Source organism: Notothenia rossii, assembly GCF_949606895.1.
Source record: "Notothenia rossii genome assembly, chromosome: 9".
NCBI lineage: Eukaryota > Metazoa > Chordata > Actinopteri > Perciformes > Nototheniidae > Notothenia > Notothenia rossii.
Genome location: NC_136907.1, coordinates 2,723,658 through 2,742,707, shown reverse-complemented (window position 1 = coordinate 2,742,707; position 19,050 = coordinate 2,723,658). Strand labels below are relative to the sequence as shown.

At 39.9% G+C, this 19,050-nt stretch overlaps 1 protein-coding gene across 1 annotated transcript in view; it reads right to left on the bottom strand.

Annotated features, from left to right (window-relative positions):
• Window positions 1–5,539: 5,539 nt before the first annotated feature.
• The window catches only part of LOC307018418 (glutamate receptor 4-like), a gene marked incomplete at its 5' end in the record, with an annotated part of 146,266 nt that continues 132,755 nt past the window's right edge, over window positions 5,540–19,050 (bottom strand). The window contains 3 exons of the mRNA XM_079648652.1: window positions 5,540–5,797; window positions 8,634–8,771; window positions 14,182–14,296. Of these exons, the coding sequence (XP_079504778.1) occupies window positions 5,633–5,797; window positions 8,634–8,771; window positions 14,182–14,296 (418 nt within the window). The 3' untranslated portion in view covers window positions 5,540–5,632. The remainder of the gene's footprint in view (window positions 5,798–8,633; window positions 8,772–14,181; window positions 14,297–19,050) is intronic.

Sequence of the window (19,050 nt, the reverse complement as noted above, 5' to 3'; positions counted from 1 at the left end):
TAGAGACACTACATACTGATATACACCTGAACATCAGCAGGAGAGGACTCTTTAAAGTAGAGACACTACATCCTGATATACACCTGAACATCAGCAGGAGAGGACTCTTTAAAGTAGAGACACTACATCCTGATATACACCTGAACATCAGCAGGAGAGGACTCTTTAAAGTAGAGACACTACATACTGATATACACCTGAACATCAGCAGGAGAGGACTCTTTAAAGTAGAGACACTACATACTGATATACACCTGAACATCAGCAGGAGAGGACTCTTTAAAGTAGAGACACTACTTACTGATATACACCTGAACATCAGCAGGAGAGGACTCTTTAAAGTAGAGACACTACATACTGATATACACCTGAACATCAGCAGGAGAGGACTCTTTAAAGTAGAGACACTACATACTGATATACACCTGAACATCAGCATAATGTCTTCTTTTTATAAAAAATAGTGAATCCAATCATTATATTTAAACATCGCAAGTAGGACACCTTCCACCACACTCACTGTGTGTGTGTGTGTGTGTGTGTGTGTGTGTGTGTGTGTGTGTGTGTGTGTGTGTGTGTGTGTGTGTGTGTGTGTGTGTGTGTGTGTGTGTGTGTGTGTGTGTGTGTGTGTGTGTGTGTGTGTGTGTGTGTGTGTGTGTGTGTGTGTGTGTGTGTGTGTGTGTGTGTGTGTGTGTGTGTGTGTGTGTGTGTGTGTGTGATATAACGGCTGAAGTGCAGCAACAGCATGTTTCTCACGTCTCTGTTAGCCGCGGCGCTAACGAGTCGCTCTTTTCTATTTTAATCACAACGGGTTCTCGGGGCTTTTTGTTCTTCGTGCCTCGTCACTCTAATCACACGGATGGCTGTGCCGTCTCTATGGAAACCTTTATTAGAAACTACAGGTTCACTTTTTACCCCCCGAAACACAGCCGAGCCTCGAAGCTAACCGCTAACTGCATGTTCACTCTGGGATGTCTGCTTCAGGATCACTTTAGAGCGATTAACTACAAACTGTCGTATATATTTAGTTTTAAAGAAATGAGCTGAATGACTCATGAATATTATCTTGTTAATGTTTGAAAAAACCCCGTTAGCATTTTTTAAACATCTTCATCACTTCTAACCAGAAAAATAAACTAGTGGTTAAAATGTTTAAGGTACAAAAAAAGTAGAATTCTCCAACAAATGATAAGTTTATCATTAAGTTTATGTTTATCCACCAGGAACAAAATGCAAACATCCAAACAGATCACTGATGGAACACACGTTACTGCAGAATGACTGATTGAAATGTATATTCGGTACTTTTACTCACGCTTTTAAATGTAGGTTTCTTACGTTCAACGCAGTATTTTCACCTTAACGTATTGCTACTTTTACTCGCTCAGTAGTCCGTGTTCTTCTTCCTCCTCGGATTAAATCTAAACATCAATAACACATTGTTTGTTTCTGTCGTCTCTCAGGTGAAGAAGCGAGCACAGAAGCAACGCAAAACCCCGAGGAAGAGACTCAGTGAGACGGGACAACAAGAAACAAGCCTCCTCCTCTCCCTCCATCTCTCTCACCCTTTCTCCCCATATGCATGTCATGTCTGAACCCCCCCCCCCCCCCCCTTTATTTCCACTTCACCCCGGGAGTTTTACCTTGTTTTCAACGACTCATATTTGCAAGCCTGTACCCTTTAAGTCCTCTTTTACTGTTTTTATTTTTTTCTTTGCCGTTATCATCTGTTGCCAAGTACGCTCGCCTGTATCCGTAACACACGAGAGTTATTTAAAGACTTTGCGGTTAAGCTTGTTTTGTTTTTTTGTGTGTGTGTTTATGAACAATATACTGTCCAATTTCGGTTTGGAAATAAAGTGTCGGTGGTGGGAAAACATTTAAAGGGATGTGTTAAAGCTTTGAGGGAGAACTAAGTGCCCTCTTTACGTACCTGCTCCTTCAACACATCAATACTTCTTATTTTTTTAATAACAAACAACATAATGTCCCCCTTTTTCCGGTTAAACAACATCGTCTGACCTCTGTTCTCGTCCAAGTGTTCTGCTGCGAGGCTTTTGCTAATATCAGATAGTTAGGTAATGGCTTATTAGCAGGAACGTGTGTGTGTGTGTGTGTGTGGGGGAGGGGAATGCTCAACACTCTTGATTGTAATGTAAATGCAGTTTTGCATTGGCACCCTATTGTTTTAAAACAAAAAATAAGTTTGGGAAATAAGAGGCCTGCTGTACTTCCCCCCCGACTCTTCGTCCCTCCTCTTCCTCCTCCTCATCTCTTCCCTCTGTTCGGTATGTGTAACGTGAATCTGATTTGTACTACTGGATATTCTCACCGGAGCCACAAGTACCATCTGTATTCTTACTGAAACACAGCATGGAAATAACATTAAACTTCAAAATGTAAAATGTTCCTGAGGTTTTCTCTTCTTTGTGTGGTTTGGTTTTCATCCACTAGATGGCAGTGTTTGAAGGAGTACTGCTTCTGGTCGAGATGTAATGCAGTGGCTTTCTACCTTGGTATAGTGTTTTGATAAAAGTAATGGTGTCGAAAAAATGTATGCCATTATAGTATGTCCAAAAGTGTGAAAGTCGTAATATAGTAAGTTAGTATAGTACGTGTAAAAGTCTTAGTTTATTAAGTCAAAAAGTCATAAGCCTCATCCCAATACCCCTCCTCGACTCCTCTCTTCCCCTCCTCCGGGACTTGACCCGGAAATCGATCAAGACACGCCATTTTGAAGGACGTCCCAATAGCTGAAATGCACACGGAGGAGTCGAGGAGGGGTGCGGGAGGAGACGAAGGGGAGGATACACGCGAGCGGACTACGCGGAAGTGTTTTCACTACTCGCGTATAAAAGCCCCGCCCCCACCTTCACAGCTGGTCCATTTCAACAGAGGAAAACTGACAACTATAAGATGAGTGGAAAAGCGTCACATAAATGTATAAGTGCTCACAGCTCCGTTGCAATTATGTGCAATTCATTTCTAAACGGCTTTCACATTATAATTATATTTGTATTTAAATGTAGGCCACATTTTACACCAAAACGGAACACAAAAGCAGGACCAACCATCATACATTGAATTCCTTGACTAACAAGAGAAAGATTCATTCATTTAAATAAATATTTAACAACAAATGGGCCGGTTCTAAGGGGTTATTCAGTTACATGTCATCATTAACAGACGTCGTTTAAGAGTGACGTTTGAGTGAACGAGGAAATCCCAATTAATACCTGAGGACTCCTCTGTCCTCGCGTCACCTCCTCGTGTCTCTCGCTCGCATCTTACGGAGGTGGAGCTAAGATGCAAGGAAGGGACACGAGTGAGGGAAAGGAGGAGTCGAGGAGGGGTATTGGGATGAGGCTACTGTATAGTTGGTCGAAACTTGTAGAAGTGTTACCGGGTTGTGAGGTTTTCTCTTCTGTGTGTGGTTTGGTTTTCATCCACTAGGTGGCAGTGTTTGCTAGCAGCAGCAGAAGCATTGATGCTTGAGGTCGAGATGTAATGCAGTGGTTTTGTACCGTACTCAAATAAGAAGAAAGTCACGGTAAAGGATTTAGAATTTTTTTAAAAATAAAAAGTCAAATTTATAGTGAGTCACACGTGTAAAAGTCACGGTATAGCAAGTCAAAAAGTGCAACAGTTCAATTATAGTAAATTAAAAAGTTTAAAAGTCATAGTAAGTAAAACATGTAAAAGTACTATACTATGTAAAAAAAAGTGTAAAATCGTAGTATAGGAAGTAAAAAAAACTTAGTTTATTAAAATGTTATTTGAGTGAGATCTTCTCTTGTTTGGTTTTTAATCCACTAGATGGCAGTGTTTGCTAGCAGCAGCTGAAAGATTCCTACAGTGGTTTTATACTGTGACTTTTTGTAATTTCTTTAGACATACTACTATCTAAAAAAAGTCAGGGTATGTTATGTAGAAAAATAAATAATACTTCAAAAAATGTTTGTCCAAAACTTTTAAGTAAATCTGTAGTATGGCCTCCTAGTATAGCATGCTGAAACAAGTCATAGTAAAGTAAAAAGTCACGTGACAATATGTCAGAAAACGTAGTATATTGTATCGTGTGCTGAAAACATTTAGAGAAGAAACAGCATAATGCAAAGTTTCATATCAATCAGCCTCTTAACTTCCATTAAATGACGACACTAACACGCAGTTTGAAATTTGTTTTTTTTACTTAAAAAAGATCAAAATAAAGATGTACAATTAAAACCCAAAAAGAAGACGCCATATTACTCTTCAGCTCTAAACAGACGGATGGCAGGACAAACAAAGGCATGACCTGAAATATCTCCAACAGTTTCCTCCTGCCTTTTGGGATTCAAACGGAAAACATTTAGAAACGACGCCGTGTTCGTCGCCGGCTGCTGCTGATGTGGCTTCTTGTATCCTATTGCAGGTTGTCCCAAAAATAAAAAGAGATGAGGACACTTCAGTGGGAAGACTGTCTGCTACGGGGTGTCCAGCTTCCCAAAATCCACAGTGTCACTTGAAATAACAATGAGAAACGAATGGGCCTTTTTTTGATCATCTTCCCTTCATGGTTCACACATCTATGAAGATATACACCCATATTGGACATTTCAAACCAGGAGACAGACAGTTTAGTTCCTCGGTACAAAAAATAGATCAAAGAATGAGAAAAATAGTTATATTCTGACGGCAGAAAGTTTATAAATACTCATAATAATAATAAGCGTCTCTCTGGGTCTACACAGTGAGGGGGTGTTCTGTTTTTAAGGGTTGGGGGTGGAGCTACTTTAACATTCATCGTTGAATATATTAATGAATCTGGGTATCAGAGTATCTGGGCAGTCGATACCCCCTGTTCACATTTAGAGAATACGATAACACATAACACTTTAACTCCTCCGTCATGTTTTTCATTATTGCGATGAATAAAATCTTATTTAAAGATGATTTTACAAAAAAACAACTGTCCGTCTGTCCACTACTGCTATGTACATGTGTTTAAAAAGCAAGCATGTTACACAGTCGTCTCTATGTACAGCTAAAGTATTTTTTCCATTGAATATACATATTTACTTATCTTCACAGTTTCTCCTATGTTTGCTCATAAATTCAATTTCATTCGATTTGTGTTATGAGTACAAATGTGTTTCTTCTTCTCGTCACCGGGGCTACCGTCCTCCCGGTGTTGATATCTAGTTCTGCTCGAGTCCGTGGAGCAATTTCAGTTTTGAAAACAATCTTGATTGTAAGTTCAGTTTTTATTTTTTTATATTCCCGATTCACAGCAATCCCAAAAAAAGACGTTTCAAGTTTACAGTTTTCTGGTCTTTATCATGTTTCATGATATTATTCCTCCTTGTCTGCGACTCCTCACCAGGGGATGGCTCCACTGGATCCCCTTTTCATTCAAACATCCACGAGAAAGAAAAGAAAATCTAGATTGTTTTTTCTGGTTTCCGTAGATTTCCGAAAAAAAAATCATTGTTCGTTTTTCCTCTGACTTCCCGGATCCGTCTCGCCCTCGTTTCCGGTTCTCTTGGTGGCGAAGAAGTTTCTGGTAGTTTTCGTTGGCGGTGTGATTATTGTTTTTTTTTTTTTTTTTTTCTGGTTTCAGGATTTAAGGCACTTGAGAGGTTTTTGGTTTTCACGGGAGTTCTGAGGAGACGAGGGCGAGGCCGGAGCTCTGGCGGATCGGAGGTCCCGCGTGGACCGCTTTCGGACAGTCGGGCGTTAAAACCCGTCCGTTCTCCCCGACGCTTCCTGTGATGGACAGACGCGCTTTATTCCTCATGGCCTCTGTGAAGGTCAGCTGAGGAAGAGAGACAGAAAGAGAGGTGTTTGTGAACAGAGGAAAAAACACACGTTTGATACGAAGCAGATTGGAGTTCTCGGACGGGTTCGAGTCAAATGTAGTTCTCGCGATTAAGAGTTCTTATAAAGCTTTGCTGGGGATATTTATTAATTTAAATGATGTAATAGCATCTTTCTTCTTCCCTGGACATTGGACCATTCGCACATACAGAGACGTGTTTGTGGACAGAGACGAGGAAAAAACACACGTTTGATACGAAGCAGATTGGAGTCGTAGGACGGGTTCGAGATCAAGAGTTCTTATGAAGCTTTACTGGCGCTATTTATTGATTTTAATTGTTTAATAGTTTCTTTATTTAGTGTCATTTTGTACGTTTATGAACCTTGTTTTGAAGGAAGTGTTGGGCAATGGTTGGTTCGCTATTTATTGGAGACAGGTGGAGGTGGGATTGACGCATGGGAGGCGGCATGATGGGCATTGTGGGTAAACACTTGATATTTGTATTGTTGGATTATTTGAATATCCTTCATAAAGCGTGAAGGGGGAATCTGAAGGGTGTATTTCACGTTTGTTATGAAAATAAGTAAATGGGCTTTTTTTTTTATCAACTTAGATTTGTTAGAAAATGTTTTAAACTTGAATTTATTTGAAAGTTGTTCTTATTAACACATGAATAATACTGTGTATTATCTGTTTACATCTATATTTAGGAAGTAAAATATAAAACAAGCACATGTTTCAGGTGTGGGCCATCTTCCGTTATACTTTTAGAATGATAGTTTGGACACCCCTGCTTTAGATAATGGCAGAAATGTATAAACTACTTGCTTGTTTACTTCTCTGATCGTTTATCTGCTTGCGTTTTAATTATGAGATTTAGCCCGTTTCAACCCCTTTAACGACTTCTGTCTCCAAGAAACGCAAGAACTCGAACTCCAGTCTGCTTCAGCATTATCTGTTCAAACCAACACTTGAATATAAAGACAGAAGTTTAGCAGGACAGACGTTTCAGAGCCATTCAGGACAGAATGAAGCCAGCCCTCATTACACAGTGATAGTGATAGCAGGGAAGCCGACTCAGCAACATGAAGGGTTTGAAAAGCTGATGGGGGAAAGAAACACATCGATAAAAAGAGTCTGATGGACGAAGACCCGGGGGAAATATATCCGGAGACAAAAAGCAGAAGCTCCGCATCGATAGCCGAGCTCCAGGGATTCCTCTCTTTATTTTAAAGTCATTGGAGTTGGGATTGACGCAACATGTTTTTTTAAAAGGGAAAACCAGAAGAAAGGCAGCAGGGCATTATGGGTAAACACGATTGTTCTTTGGATTATTGGAATAGATAGATAGTAATAATAATAATTTGTTCCAAAAATGTTTGGATTAAAATCAAGACTTAATCGTCCGTTAAAAACATCCCAACATAACTAAGAGTTTTCGGGACCCTCACTCTCCAACAGCCGCACATAAGCAAACGTAAGAGTTGTTCTTATGATGTTAGCTGTTATTGAATGAAGCTCTGATCATCATTTCTGTTATTTTTAACATTTAAAAATACTCCACTGCTAGTTTTCTATGTGAAAAACAAAGTACAGACAGGGACGGATGAGCTGCAAGTGGATGAAAGGTGTAGACGTGTGAACAAGTAAGACATTGGTCCTCATTTAACATGCCTATATGTACACTATAGGTGCAGTAAAACCTGTAACACAGTAAGAAATGTACGCTAAAAACTCCCATGTTGACCTCATTAACTCATGAATAGCAGATTTTGATGCTCAAATATTGCATTTGACTACTTTCAGTGACTGAAATGATAATTATCTCCGCTCCGAGGTCAGGATACTTTTGTTTTTTGCCCGGAGATGTGTGACGCTAGCTTGATAAATGAGAACCAGCGTCATGTCTGAGGATGACTCAGCGCTTCCTGTCACATTGGGAGGACCAGGACGTCACATGACCACAAGAGCAGATCAGACAAGGAGGTGGGAAGCCATTTTGAGCCACGTTTTCACCACAGTCACTGAGCAAAGGAAGGAGAGGTTTCACTTACAGATAAGAGGGAGGGGCTTATAGGCAGACTTTACGTTCAACCGTCTACATTTAATCAGCTTCCCCGTCGTTAAAACCATCGCTAAACTGGGCTACGTCCTGGATGCTGGTTCTGGGACTCTAGAAGGGGGTTTTGGGGCTGGGATTGGGACTCTTGGGGCTTTAGGGGATTAAAAAGGGGGTCTTGGGTCTGGGATTGGGACTCTGGGGGCTTTAGGGGGTTATAATGTGGATTTTGGGGCTGGTTTTGGGACTCTTTGGACTTTTGGGGGTTAAAAAGGGGGTCTTGGGTCTGGAATATGGACTCTGGGGACTTTAAGGGGGTTAAAAAGGGGGTTTTGGGGCTGGGATTGGAACTCTTTGGACTTTTGGGGGTTAAAAAGGGGGCTTTGGGGCTGGAATATGGACTCTGGGGACTTAAGGGGGTTAAAAAGGGGGGTCTGGAGCTGAGATTTGGACTCTGGTGGCTCAGGGTGGGTTAATAAGGGGGTTTTGGGGCTCAGGGGGGTTCAAATGGGGGTTTTGGGGCTGGGATTGGGACTCTTGGTACTCTGGGGGGTTATAAAGGGGGTTTTGGGGCTGGTTCTGGGACTCCGGGGACATTTGGAGGTTAAAAAGGGGATTTTGGGGCTGGGATTGGTACTCTGGGGGGTTAAAAAGGGGGTTTTGGGGCTGGTTCTTGGACTCTGGGGACTCGGAGGGGTTAAAATAGGGGTTTTGGGGCTGGGATTGGGACTCTTGGTACTCTGGGGGGTTAAAAAGGGGGGTTTGGGTCTCCACCTTCATTCTCTTGGCCTCGTTGCGGGACTTGTAGCAGAACTCAATGAGCGCCACCAGCATGGCGAGGCCCAGACCCCCCACCAGGATGTAGAAGACCCCCGCCACGTTGCTCAGACTGAGAGCCTGGGACGACTTGTCCTGGATGAAGAGAGAGGGACGTTAGCGGTAGCATTAGCATCGATACTTCACATGTGTACAGGAGTGTGTGGAAAATAACTCATCATGCACACACACGTTTATCTGTTGTTACGATAAGCAGCAATTAATTTCACTGTAGCATCACACACACACACACACACACACACACACACACACACACACACACACACACACACACACACACACACACACACACACACACACACACACACACACACACACACACACACACACACACACACACACACACACACACACACACACACACACACACACACACACACACACACACACACACACACACCCTCTACCCTCAGCTAACAAACATGATCTCCTGCTAACTCAAGTTATGCATTTTTGAGCAAAAAACATATTCATTTATTCATTTCAAAAACGTGTATTTATTTTAATTTGGAATGTACTTAAAGACAGGTTCAAAAACAACAAATTCTCCCCCAAATAATATATTGTTGACCAAATCTTTCTTCATGTTTTTCGCACAATCTTAGCTGTAAAGGGTCTTAAAGCACTTTTCTTTCTGTAGAGATACTCACTAAATATATATTAGATATTGATATATTGATATACTATCATATTTCTATATTGTCTGTTCTTGTAGTAGATTTGTCTACTTATTCAGTATGTGTGTGATATTGTGTATATTGATATATGTATTTTCTACTGTTGATATGCTATCTATTTAATGTTTATTTATATTCTATTCTATTTTAATATATGTTTATCTTTGTTTAATACCAACTACATCTCATCTATCTAAAAAAAACTGCTGACAGCGTGCCCTGTGTATAATCTAAAGCAACAGGAAAGGTGTTTTTAAAAAAGCATTTAAAATGTCCTGCATGGCTGACAATACTTGAGGTGAGTCTGATCTCGTTCTTTAATTTGTCTGCAGCTTTCACTCTCACCTCCTCACCCTTTTTATTCAAATGTATGCATCTCTCACTCCTTATCTCCTCCCACACAAACTGCCTGTCATGCCGTGTGTGTGTGTGTGTGTGTGTGTGTGTGTGTGTGTGTGTGTGTGTCCTACACTGAAAAGAGGACATGCAGCTTTTTTTAAAATCTCCGTGCTCCAGTGCGTCGACGTCTTGTGTTCGTGCTACTCAGAGGTGAAAGACCTCACTGAAGTTAAAGTACAAATACATTCATGTCCAAATACTCCACTACAAGTACAAGTCCTACATTGTCCTACACATATACTACAAGGATCAAAAGTATTCAATCTGAAGGAATATTGGTCTCCTTATGTGATGTATTTTATTGACAAGTATTGACTCTCTTTTTTGACTTTTTGGGTAATTTGACCTCTTTGTACCTCCAACAGTTATTCCACTGGTTTGATCTTTAGAGATGCATTATGCTAATCAACGAGGTTGGGAGCGTTACTTCTCAAATGTAATCTGTTACAACTCCAGTGACCTACGGTGGCCGACAGCTGCAACGGTTTATTTATTGTTTTTTAATCTGCAGCGCATTTCTTCTCATGGACATGTTTGTGACCGATGGGACACCGTAGATACCTGTAACTAAATGTACACAGTAAGCTAATCTAAGTACTACAATATAAAAGTAATGTTTGATTACTTTCTGTTACTTTGGGAGTCTCTCAATATGAAATACAAGTAGCCTAAATGAAAGCAGAACATCTGATTGGTTCACGTCACTGTTGGGGAATACTGATGTCTTTTTTCGTATATCCTAAATATCACGTTTTAAATGCATCAGAGCAGCTTTAAAATAAACGTAGTGGTGTAAAATATACATTATTTCCCTTTTAAATGTAGTGGAGTAGAAGTAGAAAGTACCATTTTGGAGTACCTTAATATCAAATGCAAGTAGCCTAAATGAAAGCAGAAAATAAATAGTAGGCAGTTCATCGAAATATAATTCATCTCTATTTTAAAATGTAACATTTTAATCCTCCTAGTAATCTCGTAATCACATGTTTTTGATGTCTCCGTTGTCTTTTTTTTGTACCCTGAATACCTCTTGATATAAATGATCACGTTTAAATGCATTTAAACAGCTTTAAAATAAACGTAGTGGCCTAAAATATACATTATTCCCCTTTTAAATGTAGTGGAGTAGAAGTATGAAGTACCATTAAGTGGAAATACTTTGCTTTAAACTTGTATTTAAGTACAACACTTGAGTAAATTCGTGTTGATATATTCACTGTGATGTTCAGTACATGCCGTGTCTGTTTGTGCTGTAATAACAGAGCAGCGTTACAGAGCGTGTGCGTGGAGTGAGGAGGGGAGGCTGACCTTACTTCCCGAGTCCTTGGGTCCACACTCCCCTTTATCGTACCACCATTTGTTTTTCAGTTTGTCTAAGACTCCTGCTTCGCTCAGTTTCAATACGGCAAGGTTTACAGGCGTTCTTCAAATCACGGGGGTGGGGGGTAGGGTGGGGAAAATAACATAAATAACATCATAGGACATGTTATTTTATGTTATTCAATCAGAAGAAGCCCAACAGAGAGCAGCTCAGTACTCTTTAAAAAGTGACGAAGCCGGGAGGGGCCCCACTCACGATACATGTCTCTTTGCTCTTTCATTGGGGGTTTCATTGGGAGATTTTAAAGGGGGCGGAGCTAACAGACATATAAACATGGGGCCCCCGGCTGCATCGCTTTTCTGTAACGGGCACATACTGCCGGGACCTTTTACTTACAAAAACAGAGGCTAGTACTGTCAACACAAAACTATTAGCGTGGGAAATGTACTTTACGCTTAGAAGTACGTCTGAACCCCAAAGATGAGGCTTCCTTCATATCATCCCCTGATCCTCTTTTAAATGTCATCTAAAGACATTCCTGTTCGGGTAACTTGTGTTCTTTTATTCTATGTTTTTATTGTGTTTTTAGCACTTCTTAACACGTGGCTCGTGAGGTCATTTCATCTTTTATGATTTGTGTGGATGCTTTGTCAAGCACTTTGTGACTGTCTGGGTAAAAAGCTACATACATACATTTACTTATTTTACTTACTTATGACATGTCTATTTTATGCATGCTAATAATGGAAAGAACAAAAGGACCGGCCTTAAGTGTTTTGGGGAAACATATCAATTCATTTTTGTTTTACATGTGTGATTTTGAGAGGTTTAGAGTATTGCAGTACGAGTGTTTGTCCATCGCTCTAAAGAAGGGGTGTCAAACTCAAGGCCCGTGACTTCATGTCATGTGGCCCCACAAGAGCTTGCAAAGAATATAATATCTTTATTATACGGTTACATGCCGCTTTACAGAGGCACATTGCCCATAAACTACATGTCCCACAATGCATCTCAAATTAGACTTTTTTCTCGGAATTAGACTTTTTTTTTCAAAGTGTCATTTATTTTTTTTAGTTTTTCCAGAATTTGGCTTTTCTTTTTAAATCATTTTGTGTCACTGAAGAGACTTGCAATTGTTTGCCCTCGACTTCTGCTTTCAGACGTAGTTAATTAGTTTGATATATATTAAATATTTATATATTTATTCTTATATATATAAAACTGGCCCTTTGAGTGCAACCATGATGCTGATGCGGCCCGAGTTGAAATTGAGTTTGACACCCCTGCTCTAAAGTGAGAGCTGCTCCACCTCGACATCGGCTCAAAGATTGTTCAGAACCTCTAAGAGTTCATCTGAGATACAGGGTCCCACAATTTGAGTTAGACTGAAGTCAATCCTAAAGCTAAATACTGAGTTGAATGCCAGATCAAATGTCATACAGTAAACAATATTGAACATATCGTCTTCAGCGATTGTAATCTTATCTTTAATGTCTGTTTCCTTATTTGTTGTCTTAATATTTGTCGTTTTCAATGTTGCAAATAGAGCTGCTGTGACGCAAGAGGAATTTCAGACTTGATCCAACAATTAAGTATTATCGTATTGTATCGTATTGAATCGTGTTGTATCGTATTGTATCGTATTGAATCGTGTTGTATCGTATTGAATCGTAGTGTATCGTATTGTATCGTATCGTATTGAATCGTGTTGTAACGTATTGTATCGTATTGAATCGTGTTGTATCGTATTGTATCGTATTGTATCGTATTGAATCGTGTTGTATCGTATTGTATCGTAGTGTATCGTATTGTATCGTATTGAATCGTGTTGTATCGTATGGTATCGTAGTGTATCGTATTGAATCGTGTTGTATCGTATTGTATCGTATTGTATCGTATTGTATCGTATTGAATCGTGTTGTATCGTATTGTATCGTAGTGTATCGTATTGTATCGTATTGAATCGTGTTGTATCGTATGGTATCGTAGTGTATCGTATTGTATCGTATCGTATTGAATCGTGTTGTAACGTATTGTATCGTATTGTAACGTATTGTATCGTATTGTAACGTATTGTAACGTGTTGTATCGTATTGAATCGTGTTGTATCGTATTGTATCGTAGTGTATCGTATTGTATCGTATTGAATCGTGTTGTATCGTATGGTATCGTAGTGTATCGTATTGTATCGTATCGTATTGAATCGTGTTGTAACGTATTGTATCGTATTGTAACGTATTGTATCGTATTGTATCGTATTGAATCGTGTTGTATCGTATTGTATTGTATTGTATCGTATTGTAACGTATTGTAACGTAGTGTATCGTAGTGTATCGTATTGTATCGTATTGTAACGTATTGTAACGTATTGTAACGTAGTGTATCGTATTGTATCGTATTGTAACGTATTGTAACGTATTGTATCGTATTGTAAAGTATTATATCGTAGTGTATCGTATTGTAACGTATTGTATCGTATTGTATCGTAGTGTATCGTATTGTAACGTATTGTAACGTATTGTAACGTATTGTATCGTATTGTATCGTAGTGTATCTCATTGTAACGTATTGTATCGTATTGTAACGTATTGTATCGTAGTGTATCGTATTGTATCGTATTGTAACGTATTGTAACGTATTGTATCGTATTGTAAAGTATTGTATCGTAGTGTATCGTATTGTAACGTATTGTATCGTATTGTATCGTAGTGTATCGTAGTGTAACGTATTGTAACGTATTGTAACGTATTGTATCGTATTGTATCGTAGTGTATCTCATTGTAACGTATTGTATCGTATTGTATCGTATCATATTTTAGCGTATCCTATTGAATCGTATCGGAACATATTGTATTGTATCATATAGTTTTATACCGTATCGTATCATATTGTAACATATCGCAAACATTTTTGCTTCGACAGTACTCGCTCTCCTCTCATTTTAAAAACTTTTCTAGCCTTTAATAAATAACTGAGGGGGGGGGGGGGGGGTCGTCCCGGCAGATGCTCCTGTTAGCAGCAAAAACACATTTCTCTTTTCCCCACATCAGGACATATGGGCAAAGCTACGTAGCTAACCAAAGCTAACCTTCTCTCCACCGCCTCCGCTGCCACACTCTCCTTTGTCGTACCACCACTTGTTTTTCAATTTGTCCAACAGGCCTTGCTCATTGAGTTTTAACACTGCCAGGTTAACTGCGCTTCTTGAAAACGATAAAACATATTTGGTGAGAGGGGGTGAGTATGCCGTCCAATTTTAGGGAGGGAAAGGGGGGAGAAGGGGTAAGGGGGGGGGTTAAAAGGGAGGAGTAGCAGTAGGAGAGGGACAAGGGTGGACAATGCAGAAATGCTTTAAATGAATACATCCCAAGAACAGAACACACACTCAACACACATCTCTCTCCTCTGACGTGCCGTCTGCACTGTTATTTTGTATATATTGATTGTTGTGCTTTTATTTAGGTCTTAATGTGTGCATATGTATAAATGTGTCTTTTGATATATAGATATTTGCATACACATTTTTAGATATATATGTTTTTGTATTTGGGATTGTGGGAAACGGTTTTTCGATCTCTCTGAAAGATTGATTAGCTTAACCTGATATAAAGGGTCAATACTTCCTGTTTTTTAAATAAATGTCAGATGTTAGTTGATATAGTTCACATCTAAAATGGTAAGAATTACGTTTGTGTGCATGTAATATGCAAACAATCCTTCAAACACACATTTTAAAACCCTTAACTTGGTTATTTTTGTTCAAACCAATCAGCTTAAAATGTCTAAAAGATAGTTTTCCATTCAACTCAGAGTTGTAATGTTAGCATTAGCTTATGCTATAGGCTATATCTGATTAAATCATACAGAAGATTCGGAAATACAAACTATTTGTAATATGTTTTTGCTTCACAAATAACTTCACGATGACATTACAATCTTTTTTTCCAGGTTATTCTCTAATATGGACCCTTGACAAAATATATATATCCTCCATTATCTCAACAAGTATGAAATGGACGTGCATGGTCCCCAGAGGATGATCCATTCACTAACTTCTATCATAGATTAGGCTAAAAATGTAGAGCAGGCATCCAGTTTCCTTTTACTTAAATGCCATTGTCTGTTTAATTAAACACCAACGTTTGTTAAATTTAACACTTGAAAAACGTGAAAGTGAAATTAAAAAAAATCTGGATTATCCGTTTCGATAATCTCTTGCACTATTTTATTTATTTTCTGTTATTTCTTTCACTATTTGTATTGGTTTTATTTGTTTTATGACCTATATATATTCATGTTGCATTGTTGGAGGAGGCATATCTAAACTGTAGCTACTGTGCACATGACAATAAAGCCTTCAATTGAAAACTATGGTTCACTAATAGAAATGGGTTTGCTTTAAATGATCTACAGATTGGGAATTGCAGGAAACAATTACACAAATTAGATTGTAAGTATATATATGTAAATGAAACATGTTGTTATTTCTACCCTAGCAAAGACACATAGGGAAAGCTAATTGAGTAATTGATAGTTTATTTTCCTTTGCCATGTGATACGTCTTCAACAATAATTACTGGCACTGAACGTTGGCATTAATTAACATCCTCAAAATATCTGCACCAGCCAGCGTTTTGAGAACAGCCAAATCATTTGGACCGGTTTTACACTTGTGTTTAAACGTCGGCCAATTCAAAGCTCACAGGATTTCTGAGCAATAAGCTGCTCTGGAAAAAACATGATTGACTCCCCCCTGTGTGTGTGTGTGTGTGTGTGTGTGTGTGTGTGTGTGTGTGTGTGTGTGTGTGTGTGTGTGTGTGTGTGTGTGTGTGTCTGTGTGTGTGTGTGTTTCACCGTGCTGTGGAGAGAGATTTTGTTAAGCTTGCGTTTTGCTCCTTTTAAAAGTTATTAGACTCGTTATGAAAATAAAAACAGTCAGCAATGGATCAGAAACAGCTGATATGTTTTATGTTTGTTTGCAGAGCCGTGTGAAATGTCAGCCTTGATCAACTGTGTTGCTCCTTGTTGTGTTTCCTGTCCCTTTTTTTTTCGGAAAAGTGACTGACAGAGGATCGTAATGCCACTAAAACAAACAAGATGGAGTCCCCGTAAAGCGGGAGGAAAGGGTGACTACTGTCAGGGACTCTTCCTGCTCAAAGCAAACCAGTAGCTGCTCTGATCTTTTTCAGGATTCACGTGCAGAGGAATTCACAGAAAAACGACCAGGTAATAAGGTCAGTGGTTAACACAAGCTAACGAGATTTTTATGTGTTTTTCTACGACATAAAATACGTCAGTAAATACCCCACTGGTGAATTTAAAACAGCGGATGCTAACAAGTGTCTAAATGAGACGACTAAACGCCATCACGGCCTCCTTTAGCTTAGCGGTGGTGACGTGAAGTCATGTGACCGTGCTGTCGTTCCTTTATAGCCCAACAATAGCCTCCTTTAGCTTAGTGGTGGTGACGGGAAGTCATGTGACCGTGCTGTAGTTCCTTTATAGCCCAACATTAGCCACCTTTAGCTTAGCGGTGGTGACGGGAAGTCATGTGACCGTGCTGTAGTTCCTTTATAGCCCAACATTAGCCACCTTTAGCTTAGCGGTGGTGACGTGAAGTCATGTGACCGTGCTGTAGTTCCTTTATAGCCTAACATTAGCCTCCTTTAGCTTAGCGGTGGTGACGTGAAGTCATGTGACCGTGCTGTAGTTCCTTTATAGCCTAACATTAGCCTCCTTTAGCTTAGTGGTGGTGACGTGAAGTCATGTGACCGTGCTGTAGTTCCTTTATAGCCTAACGTTAGCTTTTTACTTCAGAAATCCTAAAGTGGAGTTAATATGTGGAGATTATCCTAAACGTCTGTTTTCCAAAGATAATATTTTCTGCAATAATCCAAAATCCAATTGGCTTTCTGTTGAGGGAACCTGGGCAATGCTAACTGCAAAAATACATCATCACTGCACCGCTCTAATGTGCATACGACATTAAATCTTTGAATGCTTTGAAGCCATCATGGAGCTGGTTTACACACTTGTGAAGTTTTTGCATTTCCTACATGTATCCCCTCCCTTCAGTGAGACCTCGCCACGGGGCTTTTTGATTGATGAGGCTGTGGATTGAGAGAGCTACTCCCCACAGTGAGAACAGTGTTTCTGTGGCAGGTCTGTAAATCCCTCCGTGTGCAGGAGGCAGAGTTACAGTCGGCACAGTTTCCCAGGGCTGAGCATTCAAACGGCTCCAAAACACTGCTGCAGTGGAGCATGAAGGGAAGCTGAAGTAGCATTAGTGTAACACATCTCTGATAATTACATCTATACAAAATGCATGTTGTCTACAAATTCAATTTTTCTAAATAATACATTTCCAGAATTTTTGCAGCAGCCTCGAGCATGCCATTCCAACATCTCTGCACAAACAAAGCGAGCACGAGCACACACACATTTACCTGCTGTGGAGAGCTGTGGAAAAAGAGAAATGAAGTAACCACCCCTGCATGATCACGATCACGAGCATGCAACTAACACGGATGACAAAAAGCAACAATTTCTGCCCTAAAAAAATGAACACAGAAACCCCCCAAAGTAACCCCCCCACACCAAGGCAAAGATTAAGATTAAGAGAAGGTGGCACACCAGGGAAGGTGGAATAATGTGGACTGATTGACTCGCATAACACGTCCATGAAAAGCTATTGAATATGTAGCGTGTGTGTTTTTGAGTTTCACTGAGCTGTGCTGGGAATTATGTTTATGTTCTTTTAAAGGTCTCCTATTATAAAGAATACTCTTCTTCATGTCTCTTCTACATCAACATGTGTCCCCTCTTCTTCATGTCTCTTCTACATCAACATGTGTCCCCTCTTCTTCATGTCTCTTCTACATCAACATGTGTCCCCTCTTCTCCATGTCTCTTCTACATCAACATGTGTCCCCTCTTCTTCATGTCTCTTCTACATCAACATGTGTCCCCTCTTCTTCATGTCTCTTCTACATCACCATGTGTCCCCTCTTCTTCATGTCTCTTCTACATCAACATGTGTCCCCTCTTCTTCATGTCTCTTCTACATCAACATGTGTCCCCTCTTCTCCATGTCTCTTCTACATCAACATGTGTCCCCTCTTCTTCATGTCTCTTCTACATCAACATGTGTCCCCTCTTCTTCATGTCTCTTCTACATCAACATGTGTCCCCTCTTCTCCATGTCTCTTCTACATCAACATGTGTCCCCTCTTCTTCATGTCTCTTCTACATCAACATGTGTCCCCTCTTCTTCATGTCTCTTCTACATCACCATGTGTCCCCTCTTCTTCATGTCTCTTCTAAATCAACATGTGTCCCCTCTTCTTCATGTCTCTTCTACATCAACATGTGTCCCCTCTTCTCCATCAACATGTGTCCCCTCTTCTTCATGTCTCTTCTACATCAACATGTGTCCCCTCTTCTTCATGTCTCTTCTACATCAACATGTGTCCCCTCTTCTTCATGTCTCTTCTACATCAACATGTGTCCCCTCTTCTTCATGTCTCTTCTACATCAACATGTGTCCCCTCTTCTTCATGTCTCTTCTACATCAACATGTGTCCCCTCTTCTTCATGTTTCTTCTACCATCAACATGTGTCCCCTCTTCTTCATGTCTCTTCTACATCAACATGTGTCCCCTCTTCTCCATGTCTCTTCTACATCAACATGTGTCCCCTCTTCTTCATGTCTCTTCTACATCAACATGTGTCCCCTCTTCTTCATGTTTCTTCTACCATCAACATGTGTCCCCTCTTCTTCATGTCTCTTCTACATCAACATGTGTCCCCTCTTCTCCATGTCTCTTCTACATCAACATGTGTCCCCTCTTCTTCATGTCTCTTCTACATCAACATGTGTCCCCTCTTCTTCATGTCTCTTCTACATCAACATGTGTCCCCTCTTCTTCATGTTTCTTCTACCATCAACATGTGTCCC